This window comes from Triturus cristatus, chromosome 9 (assembly GCF_964204655.1).
Source record: "Triturus cristatus chromosome 9, aTriCri1.1, whole genome shotgun sequence".
Classification (NCBI taxonomy): domain Eukaryota; kingdom Metazoa; phylum Chordata; class Amphibia; order Caudata; family Salamandridae; genus Triturus; species Triturus cristatus.
The window spans coordinates 1056694839-1056710019 of NC_140592.1; the positions used below are offsets into that span (position 1 = coordinate 1056694839).

A 15181-nucleotide genomic window follows, 5' to 3' on the forward strand; every position below is an offset into this window, starting at 1 on the left:
AGGGAGATGTCAGTGGTACCCATAGAGCCCATTGGGAGGAGGGACTACTGTACACTGAGGCCAGAGACCCAAACCCTGGAGCCACTAGAAGAGTGGTAGTGCCTCAAATATACAGGGAGTTCTTACTCACTTTGGCTCATGACATCCCCCTAGCTGGGCATCTGGGCCAAGCCAAAATTTGGGAAAGGCTAGTTTAGCCACTTTTACAGGCCCCAGATGTCTCAGAAGGTAAAGGAGTTTGACAGATCGTGTGTCACCTGTCAAGCCAGAAGCAAAACAGCTGGACACCCAAACGCACCCTTAATTCCACTACCAGTGGTTTTGGTTCCCTTTGAAAGGGTAGGTGTGGACATAGTGGGTCCACTTGAACCTCCTACAGCATCAGGAAACAAATTCATACTGGTGGTAGTGGATCATGCCAACAGGTATCCTGAGGCAATTGCCCTAAGGACTACTACAGCTCCTGCAGTTGCCAAGGCCCTCACTAGTGGATTCGGGTCTAAGACCCATGCGGTGTGGTTGTATTGGGGTGCAGTAAAAGCGATGAAGATATTTGAAATGTAAAAGTCTAAGGCGATAATAAGGCGACAAGTTCTCCAACTGCCCACATCAGAACACCCATTGTTCGTCAGAGATGGTTCCCCCAATGTCGATGTCCCAGGCGGCCCATGCGCTAGGTGTCATGATCGGTGACTCGCGTTGAGTGATCATGTATATGCGTGTGACGAGTTTGCGTTCTGAGGGTTCTCGTGTGACGAGTTTGCGTTCTGAGGGTTCTATCAGCCCCTTTTATAATGCCTCCAGTGTTGGCAGGGCGTCCGGGAACGTGATAAATCGTGCACGACATGCAGCTCTTAGTTGGAAGAATAGCAGGGTGTCTAGTGGTGAGGGCTGCAGTGTAGTGTCTAAATGCTGTTGCGTTAGGAATTGGCCATCCGGGAATAGCTCATGGAATGTGTTTAATTCTTTCTGCTGCGTGCGTCTCCACACACTGCTATCCAATAACAGGGGCATCAATAGGTTTCTAGCCAGTGGCATACATGGCGCGTATAGCATGTCTAGTTTGGCCCATTTGCAGAGTCCCTTTCAGGCTCAGTGCAAATGCTTCAGGTGTGTCAATCTCCTGTCTAGGTCGCTTGTATTCCAGAAATAGTGCAGTTGTCAGGGGGCCACTCGGTCGATTTCTATAGCTACATGCGGTTGAAAGGGTATGGGGTGTTGCCAGAAGTGGAACCACTCTGTCTTGTTAAAGAGGGTTGGGAGAAGCATCTCCAAGAACCCAAACAGGATATTGTGGACTATGTACTAGGCCTAAGGTCCAGAATGACAGAGTACATGGAAAAAGCTTCCAAAAATCTTGATGCCAGGCAGGAGCACCAGAAGCACTGGTATGACTAAAAAGCTGCACTGTTGGAATTCCCACAAGAGAAAAAGGTGTGGGTTTTGAAGCCTGTGGCAGCAAGGGCTCTCCAGGTCAAATGTATTATCTGAATGGCGGAGCAAGACACACCCTGAAAGAGGCAATGTGCCCAGCACCAATTCTCAAAGCTCCAGACTATACCAAGGAGTTCATTGTGCAGACTGATGCCTCTGAGTTAGGGATGGGAGTGGTCCGATCCCAGACCAATGATGAAGGTCAAGACCAACCTGTTACTTTCATAAGCAGGATGTTACTCCCCATGGAGCAGCGTTGGAGTGCCATGGAGAGGGAGGCCTTTCCTTTGGTTTGGTCCCTGAAGAAGCTGAGACCATACTTGTTTGGTACTCGCTTCCTAGTTCAAACTGACCACAGACCACTCAAATGGCTAACGCAAATGAAAGGTGAAAATCCTAAACTTTTGAGGTGGTCCATCTTTCTACAGGCATTTTATATAGTGCTTGCTAGACCGAAGTTGTCAGATCACTTCACATAATTGTGATAGAATACAGTAAAACAATCACGCAATGAACATATGAGGCGAGAGTTCAATAGATAGTGGTACACATAAAAGGTGATAGTAACCAACAACTAGAGACAATTCGAGAGAATCTAATAGACAGCATACGCAAATAAACAGCCGCTTAAGACAGATAGTATAGATCTGATCAAGCGATAATTAACCAAGTTCCGTAAACCTAAGAGTTAAAGTATTTGTTGAGTAGGAGGAGTTTCAGGTTTCTCTTGAAGCAAAGGAAGGAAGGGTTGCATCGAAGGTCACATGGTAGGGAGTTCCATAAGCTTGGAGCATTTCCAGGAAAAAGAGCACGACTTGGTTGGTGACATTTTTAGATAGGGCGAAAGGAGCAGAAGTGCATTGGAGCTTCTCAATGATCTAGTAGTCCCTGCTTTTGAGAGCTTGTTTTCTAAGTAGTGAAGTGCTTTGTGGATGATACATGCAGTCTTGTAGGTACATCTTCTTTCAATGGGAAGCCAACTGAGGCTCTAGAGTGCAGGAGTGATGTGTTCAAACCGTTTAACGTCTGAGATGAGCCGGGCTGCCATGTTAACAACTGATCAAAGGGAGGCGAGGTGAGTTTTCGGTGTCCCAGTGAGAATGGCATTACCATAGTCTAGTTTGGAGAGGTCCAAAGATTGCACCACAATCTTTAAATCATCTGCGGGAATAAATGGTTTAAGTTTCTTGATGTTTTTGAGTGTGTACAGTGCTCCATTTGCTGTATTCTTGATGTGCTCTTTCATTGACCTGTTGTCCAGGAAGAAGCCAAGGGATTTTGAGGAGTTGGATAGCAAAGCTACGGCCCTGAGCCTAACACCAGGAGCTTTGCTCCCACAACCTTGTGGCCTGCTTGTGAGCAGCCACCAACCGGAGGCCCCCTATCCCCCATTGGATAACATTGGGCCTCAGCACTCTGCACCCGACCGCCCTAGTGCCGCTGAGGGTTTTCCTAGAGTTCATCCTCAACCCAGGGGGAACCCTAGGTCTAACCTCAAAATACCAACTCCCACAAATAAGTAGTTATCTGCAAACCGTCAACTTCATTTCCTTCCTTAGACTGTTTTTCCTTTAAAATTCTTCTAACTGTGGAGTTGGTTTGTATGAAACACTGAAAAACTGCAAATGTACTAAAAAGGGAATTACTTACCTTTTGTCTAAGAACTGTCTCAGTGTGATATCTAGGCATATCACACCGATAAGCAAAAGTAATCTAAAAAGTAATGTGCACAGTAATCTGTAAAGTAACTGAAAAGTAATTTTGAACTATTAACTAACCTATAATTCAACCAACTGCATTAGAACCTGCATTCAACTATAAATCACTTCATAAGAGTTTGCAGAGTATTATTTCACTTACCTGCACCAGGCTTGGCTTGGTTCTAGAAATGAAATGACTAAATAATATTTTTGATACAAACAAATTGGTCTGAGTTCAGTCTTTGAGTGCGTGACATCATTTCTTGCCGGAGTGTGTACAACAAATGCTTAACACTACCCTATGATAAAGCCTTACTGCTCGCCCACACTACCACAGAGAGCAAGGTGCTATCTATTTTGACCTCTGCCTACCTTTGGGGTTCCACTGGACTCTGTGCACACTATACCCCATTTTGGTATAGTATATACAGAGCCAGCTTCCCACGAGATTTAATGCATAATCCTCACCTCCAGTCCCAACACAGAATTCTTGTTCAGGTGAAGTCAACCAAGTAAATCAACATTAGCTTAAAAGTCAAAGACTGCATTTTTGTCTGAAGTCTTCTTTTTCATATAAATATGATAATAATTAAAATAAACGTGCTGTCTGCATCCATTCCCTCGTACACTGACTGTGTAGCATATGTGAAAAAATTGGGGAAACCTTAAAATGGTGTTTCAGGGTGTATGTGCTCCTTGTTGGGACGGGGTTCTCAGAATGGGAAAATTGGAAGCCACAGCTTAATTATCTTACTGATTCTGCATAGTTTCCAGGTTTCTTCTTTACAGAATTGTTCCTTATTACCTTATGTATTCCTTAATGGATATTACAGGGAAAACCATATATTATAGGTCTGGATCAGATTATATGGGCAATTTTTCAGAAGCAATCTGTATCACCCAGGTCAATGCTATTTTAAATTAACCACTTACATGTTTAATATGGTGCACTGATAACATCTCTGGGATGAAGGATTTTAAATGTTGATTTCATTATGTTCTCATTCGTTCTTATTCATGCACAAAACGATTGTATTTGCTGTATCACTTCTGTTTTGACCCATTATGCATGCATAGTTTTTACTTGAATAGTCAAATAATTGCACTAGCTGAAATTGGGGAATCACAAACGGAGATCATATGACCAGGAACTGCTTCTAGTATGCCATTGTGGTCACAAGTACCTGAGAGCAAAAATACCTAAATTAACCTGTTGCCAGAAAGAGTTGCCCTGAATGACTGCTGCCACGTGCAGTGCCAAACAACACTTGTAGATCTGATATTTTGTGGAATGGTGCTAACCTGTTATTGAATTATTTTGAAATAAAATTCAAGAGAAGCTCCTCTGTTAAAGAACGGGTTAACATGCTGAAATGAATAGTAATGATAGAAGATGTGAATTACTTTCAAAGGGATCCATACTCAAGCTCAATGAAATCTGAGTTTATTTACCACCCAGACTGTTCCTAACTTATTGTGAGGCAATGCTTAACAGTAGGGCTAAATATCCTCCTCACCTACCACCTTTTCGAATGCATGGGTTTAGTTTCCACAGTTATCCAATAAAGACGTTGTTCAGCATCCACCACTAAGTATACCGGCAAAACACCAGTAGCTCCAATCAGTCAAAATGTTAAGTTCTCTCATGTTTAGGTCTCAACAAGTACAGCGCTTGCAACAATCTTTTTTTTCTTCACCCCTCCCCCCTCCCCCCCCTCTAAAATGGACTTAGAGCCCGCCCCTTACTTGCCACAGGTTGGTTTTATCGTTGTTCCTATTAACATGTTGAAATTAACAATAGTGATAGAAGATGTGAATGACTTTCAAAGGGATCCATACTCTCAAGCTCAAGGAAATGTTAGTTTGTTTGTATGACAATTTTAACACGCATTGGCAAAGCCAATCGGTCTCATAGATTAGACCGCTTTTGGCTTTTTGAATACACTTTAAAAAAAAAAGAACACCTGAAGTATATATCAAAGCTCTTAAAATACCATGTTGCTTGGTTGGCTAGCTTTGCCAGGCCAGCAGATGTTTGGAAGAGAGGGCATCAGAGATTATAGCTGTGAGAGGGTCAACTCCAGGTACAGCAGAAAGGTGCTTAACAGGAACTATCTGGCTGTAAATTGAACTCCGTGAATCCAGGTTTGCTGTAAAGGTTGCTTCAGTTCTTGCAACGTGACGATGCTCTGCCCTTGAGCCCTTTCGGCTGCTGATCGTTTTTTTGAAAGCTGAAACCGTACCGTTCAGTCTCTGCATTCCGGCAGCTGCACTCTATGATCTGAGTCGGCATAGCGAAACACAAACAAGCCAGTAATAGAGGGAGCTGGGCACAGAGAAGGGATGGAGAGAGCAATAGTGGCATGGGTGTGGGAGAGGGGAAAAACAGATGGGAACCGTAACATTTGCGCTAGGGAGCAGAGAAGCACACAGTGCTTCAGAGCAACACAAGGAGTGGGAAGGAGTTCTTCACAAAAATGAAACAAAACAGATGAAAGACATGCACTAAGGACACAGGGTAGAGAGAGCAACACAATAGCGGCGTGTGTGAGGGGGGCATAAACAGACAGTGAACCGTAACATTTAGCACAGGTATGCAAAGAAGCACAGTGCTTCTGGGCGTATTGGGAGTGGGGAGGAGTGCTTCACAAAAATGAAACAAGACACCGGAAGATGATTTAGCAAATGATCGAGCTAAACACGAGCACTCCTGTGGAGTACCAAAAGGCAAAGAAAAAAGAAGCTCCAAAACCAGGAACAGTGGATGGACACAAGAACATCGTACATGCTCTGAGGGAGGTCTAAACACAACAAGAGGCATGACGCATGCATGTCATTGACAAATGGGGATATGAGAGCGACAATGAAGCGACCAAATGGTAAGCATATGGGCAGGCTGAAGACCACAGACTGAATGCAACACATCTCTTCAAGACAGCGCATGCTCTGTCCAACCAAGTCCTAAAAATGTAGATGAAAGGTGTCCCGGCTGATATCTTCCTGGGAGAGCTATGGTGTTTTTAAATTAAACATAATAAACTAAAATCTTAAGAATAAGAACTATGTTCTTAGTGTTTGCGAAACATATATATATATATATATATGACTGTATAAGTGTTTGATTGTTTTTTCACTAGTACATTAATGACTTTCCTCTCTACTATCATGCATTTCACATGTATAAAACATTTTTTTGTAGGAAAACATTTTTACTTTCTAATTAAAAAGTTATTTTGTTCCAAAAGCAATGTGTGGACTTCTGGTAGAGACACTTTATTAGATCTAGATTTGGAATTATGGAAAAAATAGTATTTCGAACAGGCGTAAAGCAACAGACATTAAGACTTGAAGGGATACAGCTGGAAAGAAAACTGTGATTAGGTTGCCCACATCCCTTATCTGCAGACCATAGTTTTACTGTTGCCGACTTCACAGTTTGTTTGGTCTTCCATGTACATAGGTCAACGAGTTAATACACAATTTTAAAACTAAAGTTTAACAAATTTACATTAATGAACCCAACAAAACAACTGTTTTAGTTTTATTTTGCTTTAAGTTAAAAAAAGAAAAAATGTACAAACACTGAATAACAATACTGAAACACAAAGTGGTATTTACTGCTAAGGAATCATTGCTGAATAGTTTCATTACATATGATGGGTAATTAAGAATTCCTCTCAACATTCTGAGGATTCACCAAGGACAGTAAAAAAGCAAATGTGAAATAAACTCACCATCTCATTTGACAAGATACACTTGCAAGAAGGTAACAGTGACAGCAGGTAAAATGGGATACTTCTTCCCACAGCCCACTAAAGGGGCATTTCTCTTTAAGGTAGTGCAATTAAACCATGCCACGTGGAATGTTGCCTTAGCCAACTTAATTGAATTAATTAACTGTAAAAAAATAGAAATGCCTTATATTTCCTAAAGAAATCATTGAGCTTTACATTTCTTCAAAACACACATGTAAACTGTATTTTTTAGAATTGTATTATTTTAGCAACTGCTCATAGTTCTTTTGGAATAACAGAATGTGTAAATGAGCTATGTTACAGATCTGATTGCATAGACCACATATAGAGAAACGCAGCAGTTTGTTAGAGCATCTCAAAAATAATTTTTAATTTAAGGCTAAAAGAATGTGTATTTCAATATTTGTTTGAAAGAACAGCTTGAAAGTTGTTGGCACCCTTTAAATAGGAGAGGAGTCTTAAATACACTGGTAAATAATTTGGTTTTAACTTTCTTCTAAAACCCAGTTGAAGGCTGGCAAACATCCCTGAAGCAGCGTGTTCTTGAGATGCAAAACCACCAGAGAAGGCCTTATCTGATGGTGGTCAAATTTGACACTTTAACACCACCAAATGGAATCTGCCTAGTAACTGCATAAAATGCACATGAATATGAATGAACAGCCATTCGCTTAAATTAGTCGATGAAATATTCCCCAAAACGTGACATATTACTGAAAATTAATAACTGTTACTGATCCAAAGAAACTGATCGACTTATCTCTTGCTAAAGGCATGTGCTCTAAAAGAAAGGCATTATACTTTAACATTGCCAAAAACAGATTTCCATTTTTAGAAATTAGTACAACATGTTGTTCTTGGTGAAGAGGAATAGATTGATAAAAACTGCGTATTTGATGAACTTCACGTCAGACAGAGCATCAGCATAATACGTAATTTTAAACTGTAGCAGTATTGTTCAAAAATATTTTATACAGACAATATATATTTTTCTAGAATATTTTCGACTTACTACTAAAGACCCCTTTTTTTGCAATAACGAATGAAAAGATCTGTGGTTAGCTGCAATATAATTAGCAATCTGAGCTTCTTACTGACTTGGGTAGGGTACTGTCATTTGCGTGGAACCTTCTAATGCAGGAACCCTCTATAAAAACAAGTGAGGTAAAAATGGAATGCCACAAGAAACTCACCAACCACATTCTCAGAATTTGACAGAAGATATGTGTATATTTCTGTATTAGCTTATACTGTGATAAAAACAGAATGCAACACTTAATATCAGCAAACAGGTGTGCCAGAGATGCAGACAGTGCCAAACACTGTTGAGGTCTGCCTTATTTTAAAGGCTGTAGCACTGGCACAAGTAGTGTTCATGGAAAGCGAGGGGATTTATAGCACTCCCCACCGAAAAACATTCAGAGTGCTGCACAAACAGGTGCTGGTCTCAATATTACAGAAATAAGACAAATGAGTTACTGAAAATGATATATTATAACATTAAACAGTCGAAGGCACAATAAACACATTTAAGGACAGTTTTTTTTAACCATGGTCATTGTTTAAAAAATAATCTAAAATATGTGCCTGAGGAAAATTCTGCTATCTTTTCTCATTCCTAAGTTGTATTGTTATGAAATGTTTTACAACACAACCTGGTTCCAGGATCCCGTTTCACTGGCATGCAGTGCACGTGTAAGTGATGCACTGACCAGTTCTCAGCTCAAGGGCAGCACTTGCAGTCAGACAGGATTCAAAGGCTTTACCCCATAGGAAGACATGAGCCAAATTACACAAGTCAAAGCACACCTTTTCTATGAGGTGAACAAAAAGGAGGGAAGCTTGCCATAACAGACAGGGACCCTGCTGAACATTATTTAAAGAAAGGGATTCCAATAAAAGACAGTCTCTGGAATGGAAGGATTTTTGGTGAACAAGGCAATTAATTATTTTACTTATCGTCACTGTGCAGGAAATAATGAAGGGGAGGAGTTAACAGCAGCCCATTTGGGGACATTGGTTATTTCCCACTAAACCTAATTATGCCATTCAAGATATTTCACACAAAATGCAGAAGCCATTATGAAAGATTAACTCATATCAAAAAGGCAGAAAACACTCGTCAAAGCACTTTCGTAGGGTTAAAGTTGTCTGTCCCTGCTGAATATAATGCCAAGATGAACTTCAGCTACCTCAGTGCCATGTCTATTCACGCTCTCTATACGACCACTAGCACTCTCTTCAAGCTGATCTGAACATTTAATTTTTCTCTGAAGAGTTAAGATGGTGTGACTGATCAAATATCGTGATGTGCATAACATGTATTCCACTGGATGGACGAGCAATCAGTGGCTAGCACCAGTCAGTTTTCAGCCATGTGTCCCACTCCTGTCTTTAAGCTCCATCCCAAAGAACTGCAGCTTGGATCTGGTTTTAAAGTGTTGGATCTAAAATACCTTGATATCCTGTAACCATTTCAGCGCTAGATGAAACAAAAACCTACTTCTTGAAAGATAGCATAAAAGCACATTGGAGATCTGCTGCGTACTGCTAAAAATACCCAAGGATATATTGTTTAAAACTCGTCTTCCTCTCCACTTCCATTTACCAATGTAGTTCTCTATTCAGTAATCAGAGTCTCATATTGTTCTTTAGTACTCCTGAAGTCAACTAGAAAATTGCTCAAAATTCAATACTGCCAGTGATTCATTTATTTACTAATATTTAACCGTCAATTCACAAAAGAAAGTTGCATGCGGAAGGAAGACTTGAATATCCCCTATTATTACTATGCAAAGGCATTAACAACAAGCTGTTGGGTAAAGCACCGGCAGCTGTGTATCTACTGATGTGCATTCAGAAATTAGTAAAATGTCCTATATGTGCAAGCAACGGGAAGTGGTCTGGGACATGCCCAATGGTAGCACATCCTGATTCACAAAGCCACATGTAGGAATCCAAAATCAGGTCAACTGTTGTTTGCAACAGCAAAAAGGACCACGTGGTTGCCACTTTCAACCTGGAGCTGTGCTCAAGTAATGCATAAAGGCAGATGCATACAATGTATTTTTCATCCTTCCAAAGGCAGAGCAATATCTGAAAAGTGCTGGAAGGTCCACTGCTTTCGGGCCAGTGCTAGGAACCTGGGTCTGCAACATCTAAGGTTACGTACTGCCACCTACCAAAAATCCTCTATTGCTGTACCAAATTTGCAATGGGAGCCAGTGAATTATGCACATGCCTCATTTCTACCTACTCATGAGACAATCAGCTTTACAACAATGTTGTCCACTCAAAATACAGAAGTTTGATTTGTGATAGGGGCTCCCTGCACATTTTGGCATTCAGCACATACCACATGTGCAGATATGTGTTGGACTCCATGTAACAAAGCAAATGTTTGTGCATTTGGACCCACTGATTCTTAAAGGAGTGCAACAATCCTGTGTTGATACTTGTGAACTTGCTGAACAATTTTTAAGGCTAGTAGTAGAATACATTCAGTATCTGCCTGATAACATACCCTGATATTTATCTAAGAACGTCCTCTGCCTTAGGATTTGGAATTCTTTGGCTACAGAAACAAATGAAATAGGAATTTATTTTGTGCAGGTTATGAAAAGTGCTGCGCAGCTTGTGAGAAGGTGTATGCTTTCCCCCCCCCCCCATTATCTGTCTATTGCTTGGTAGCCCTAAGGCATGCACAACATGTCAGTTTTACTAATTTAACGTCATCATTAATATTACCCATTTCTGCCACATTAAACTCTCTGGTAGGAGACATGGAAACTTATTTCAAGATGCCTACATTCCTTCACCCTGGAAGGTGACTTGATCGAGGTGAGAAAGTACTTCTTAAGCTTCAGCGCTAGGCAAGTAAATATCAATGGGACAACAGTGATTTTACAGAGATCTCAAACTGAGGTCAAGTTATCACCCACTGGTTAGTCTGTTTATCTTGAACACCAACCCTACCCTAAATAATGTTAACACTGAAACAATGGGTCAGTTTGTTGAAGATCCCTGTTTCTTACAAATATGTGTCTGACCTGTGTATCGGAAAACAGGGCTGATTAAAAAAAATACTATTATTTTATCCACTGATTACGGTCTCTTACTGGAAGATTCCAACCTGTTTTGTTGGATTGGGGAAAGTTACCAAGTAGAAAAAAAGTCATTCCTTTTAGCAAACTGATTTTCCCAATGGACCAGTGGATGGAAGCCAGAGTAGTAAAAGTTAAAGTGACACAAAGGTATGTAAAATTTTTCTGCATGTTTTTGGCTATTTGTTGTGCAGCCCTACACTAGCTATGTATGGTGTGGGGTTGTCAGTAACTAACTAAAAGCAATACTTGTACTCAGGATCATGTTTAGAGAAATAGTGACAAACGTGTCCTGCAGCAGCAAGCATTTGAAATACCAAGGAAAGAAAAACCCAATTCAAGAGGACTCAAACTATTGGTTCGAATTCTACATTTATGTGCTTCCTTCTAGATTGGTAGTATGGTTTCTACTAAGCTGTTGGGGATAACATGGTAGTGGGAATAATGACTTGGGTAGAGTACTTAGGGAGGCACAAGGGGTGACATGCTTGCTTTCACGCACACCTTGTCTGAGCTGTGTTTCAGCCAAGACGGTGGAGAAGAAATAAAACTAGTTCTTGATTTCTAAAACAATCAGATTATTTTCTGGATTCTGTTACTGCAAATCTGATGTGTGTTTTTCTTCTTGTGTTGCTTTGAAAAACAGACTATTAAGTTTCATACTTAAAGTGATTTACAGCCTTGCCTTCTGCTAATACCCTAGAAATCATGTTTTCTCTCTTCTTTGTGGTCTGAGTGCACAGAGGTGATTAGTGATGGAAAGCATCTGTGTTCCCTGACTGTCTAGTGCTTGAGGTGGCAGTGCAGGGACAGCTGGAAACAACACTCGAGAAATGATCAACAGTTGAGGAATCAGTAGCTTGTCCATCACACATAAGGCTTTTTAACATCTTGACAAACTTGCGAAACACTTATTTGAAAGGCAGGTTTCGCATGTCGGCCCACATAGCAAAATTCTGTAATATGTAATTTGCCATTAAATAAAACCAACAAATACAGATTTGGCTAGACAAAGCGGATTCTCAAACTTCACAGTAATATCTTGCTTTTTTAAAAGCTGGATACCATAGAGATTCATAGGCCTCTTTATGACTGCTACTGCAATCTTCATGAGAACCACTTTGTTTGCCACTTTCTAGCTCCCTTTCATCATTGCCAGTACTGATGGCACTGGTTACAATTCACTTAGAATGTCACAGCCACATCATCACCCTTTGTTCTGCCCACATGTCAAGTCAGGCTGCCTACATCTGCTCTTGTGGTTCCTGCCAATGCACCTTATAGTTGTAAAGATTAATCGATAAGGTTGACATTCAAAAAGGTGCTAGCCTCCTCACTGAACATACACATTTCAATGAAAGAGGTGAAGTTTGCTTGTTTTATTATGAATAATATAGCTTCAGGCAGATCTGGTTTAATTTAGAGAAGCAGCAGCACTTGAGTATCTCTGTGTAGCTGCAACTAAATTCAAGAACAATCTTGTACTTGTTTGAGAAGTGATCGATGGTGGCCTTCTTCAATGGTTGCGTAAAAGAAATAAAATGTTCATCTACCTAGGGTTCTGCAAGTTGCAGACAGCACATATGCTTTTTTGGTCAAGACAATGGTTCCACATTTAAATTCAATGAAACAGAATATTATGAGGAACCTCGAGTAAATCTCTTTCTATGCACTCTACAGCAGCCTCTCACTCATCTGTTTAAAAGAAGGTAAATTGAGCGATCTATTATCTTCGGGTAGCATTTAGCTTTCACCAAATCCTTCATCATGCTACTCTTTTGGGGCCAGAATACACAGATAGCCCATAGAGCTAAATTGTTTAGCACAAAAGGTCATGTGTTTCAGCTTTTAACTAGTATGCTTTAAGGAGCAAAACTAATCTGTGCTACTTACCACAGTCATAATTTGCAAACTTTATACTGAGGTACTAATGCTTCAAGGATTTCAAAACGTTCCTAATATAATTCCTTTCTCAAATACATTATCTGGGTTCAGTAGTTGTGCATCTTTGTTTACCCTTCATTGTTTTCTTTGTGCAGCCAATATAGGCCTGTTCTTCACTTTCCTACATTGTGAAGGTTCTAAGAAGCATGTTTTACTCTTCAATTACAAAGGCAGATGTAACAATAACAATACTAACCTGTCATCTAATGGTCTGACTACCTCTGCTCACGTTCAAACACCGCTTCAACAACAGGAAGCAGCAGAGTACTTCCATAACATGCTACAACAGCTCTGCAAGTAACGTCTCTGCAACACATCCTGCTCAACATATTCATTTCCCTGCTGTGATCACGTCTCTCTTCTGGTCAACTTCTGAAGAAATATATCCTTCACTATTACGTTACCTACTCCTGTCTACAAAGCAAAGGCCTGCTACTTTACATTCCCTCTCAATGGGTTCCTTATTTTCTCCTTGTACTAATGGTAGACAAACAAACATCGTTTTTCTTTTCTAGATGACGATTTAGTGCACAAGCTGGATTTCACAGAACCGGCAAAATGCAGTAAGAGCATATTTCCTCTTGTATCCCTTTGCCCCCCAAAAATGACTTCGCTCTAGGGTTTCAGGACATCTTTGAAGTCCAAACATTGAGGATGAACTTTTTCTCCACTTTGTGGAGCTTAAAATTATTTGATAACTTGGCAGAAATGCAGATTCTTCTGTAGTTAGGCACATGAGAAAGTATGTGCTCTATTAAGTCCGTAATGTGTGTTATCCTTCAGTGCTGTCGTTCCTCCCAGAATTTCCTTACCAACTCTGTGTAATTGCACACCCAATGTATACCAAAGTAATTTGATTTTACTACCATTACATGTACACTTAAGTATGTGGTCACCTTCAGCCTATGACCAACAAAAATCATTCAATGCAGAGAACTCCAGTAAGAATGAGGTTGCCTTCAGCCTGTGACCAAAGTAAAGTATTTAATGCACAGAACCCCGCTGGGTTTGTGTCACACACTGCATAGCATAAACTGCTCTAAAGTTAAGCAGTTCTTTCCAATGACGGATCATTAAACAAAGACTTGGTTAATTTAAAATCCTTTATTCGATTCCAGATAGCTTCGCAATTCCAAATAAACGAAGTAAATCCACAATTTCAACACAGCTTCATTTTAACAGCTTACGTTGAACAGCAACCCCATCAGTAAGTCTTTGGATTTCGTACCCCGACACTGGGAACCGTTCCCCCTCGGGAGTTCAGTTTTTACCCAAGAATCTCTTCCAGTTGCACAAATCCACCTATCATCCCCCTAACAAAGGGTGAACAGCGAAATGCATTGGGACCACAAACTGCATTGTGGTGAACCTAAAATGCAATTGGGTTGAAATTGTGTATTTATGGAGTTTACATTTGGAATTATGAAGCTATCTGGAACCGTATAAAAAATGTACAATTAATCAAGTTTTTGTGTAAAGACCCACAGCTGGAGAGAAGAAATAACATTTTGAAAGCGTAAGGAGTGTTGTGGGTGGCACTGACCTGGAAGGGGTTCTGTGCACTAAATATTCCCTCACAGAACAACATAACTATGAACAACATACAGCAGCTAGTCAGAAATGAAGGGTTTCATACAATGCAGCAAGATGACTTCTGCCAAGCATTTAACAATGCATTAGATCATCTTTACAAAAGAAGCAGAAATCAGCACTCACACATATAAGGAATCCATACTTACATACTGGAAATCTCCAGCTCATTAAAAATAGAAGGTAAATTGTTACATGCTGTGAAGATATAGCCTCATTAGAAATCTAACATCGATAATAAATAATTTACTTTCAAGTTAGTGCTTTCGGATAAAATACTTTAAATAATCAGGATGTCTGGACTTCACTTCTTTTGAATGTTCTACATCTTCTGTATCATCACTTGGAATTTACCTGGAAAAGAAAAGGGGAAAAAAAAAAAAAATTAAATAAATAAGGTTTTTAGCCTGATTGTACAGGTTCCAAAAAAACTGAAAACTATATCCGGGTTTCGTCAGTTTGGTGACTCTTGTCCTACTGCCAGTTTACAACTTGGCACTTTTACAGCTAGGCGAACTGGCGAAGCTAACTAAGGTGCTAAGACAACTACATTGTTTGACTGTGGAATGAAAGATAGATTTTAATTGCCTAAATCACTCTGAGTGTTATGCAGTTATAAAAAAAATGTCAGACCATGCCAATTTCCTGCACCTCA

At 40.2% G+C, this 15181-nt stretch overlaps 1 protein-coding gene across 4 annotated transcripts in view; it reads right to left on the reverse strand.

Moving 5' to 3' along the window:
• Window positions 1–6662: 6662 nt before the first annotated feature.
• TRAPPC6B (trafficking protein particle complex subunit 6B) overlaps window positions 6663–15181 on the reverse strand; it is a 77732-nt gene continuing 69213 nt past the window's right edge. The window contains exons 6-7 of one of the 4 annotated variants that reach the window (XR_014968889.1): window positions 14777–14880; window positions 6663–7031 (exon numbers count right to left, since the gene is read on the reverse strand). Coding sequence is in view for 2 of the 4 variants with exons in the window: in XM_085626927.1 (XP_085483053.1) it covers window positions 14849–14880 (32 nt within the window). In the remaining 2 variants the exon portion in view is untranslated. Of the gene's footprint in view, window positions 14881–15181 lie in introns of all 4 variants that reach the window. The other 3 variants (XR_014968888.1, XM_085626927.1, XM_085626926.1) reach the window with 3 other exon arrangements.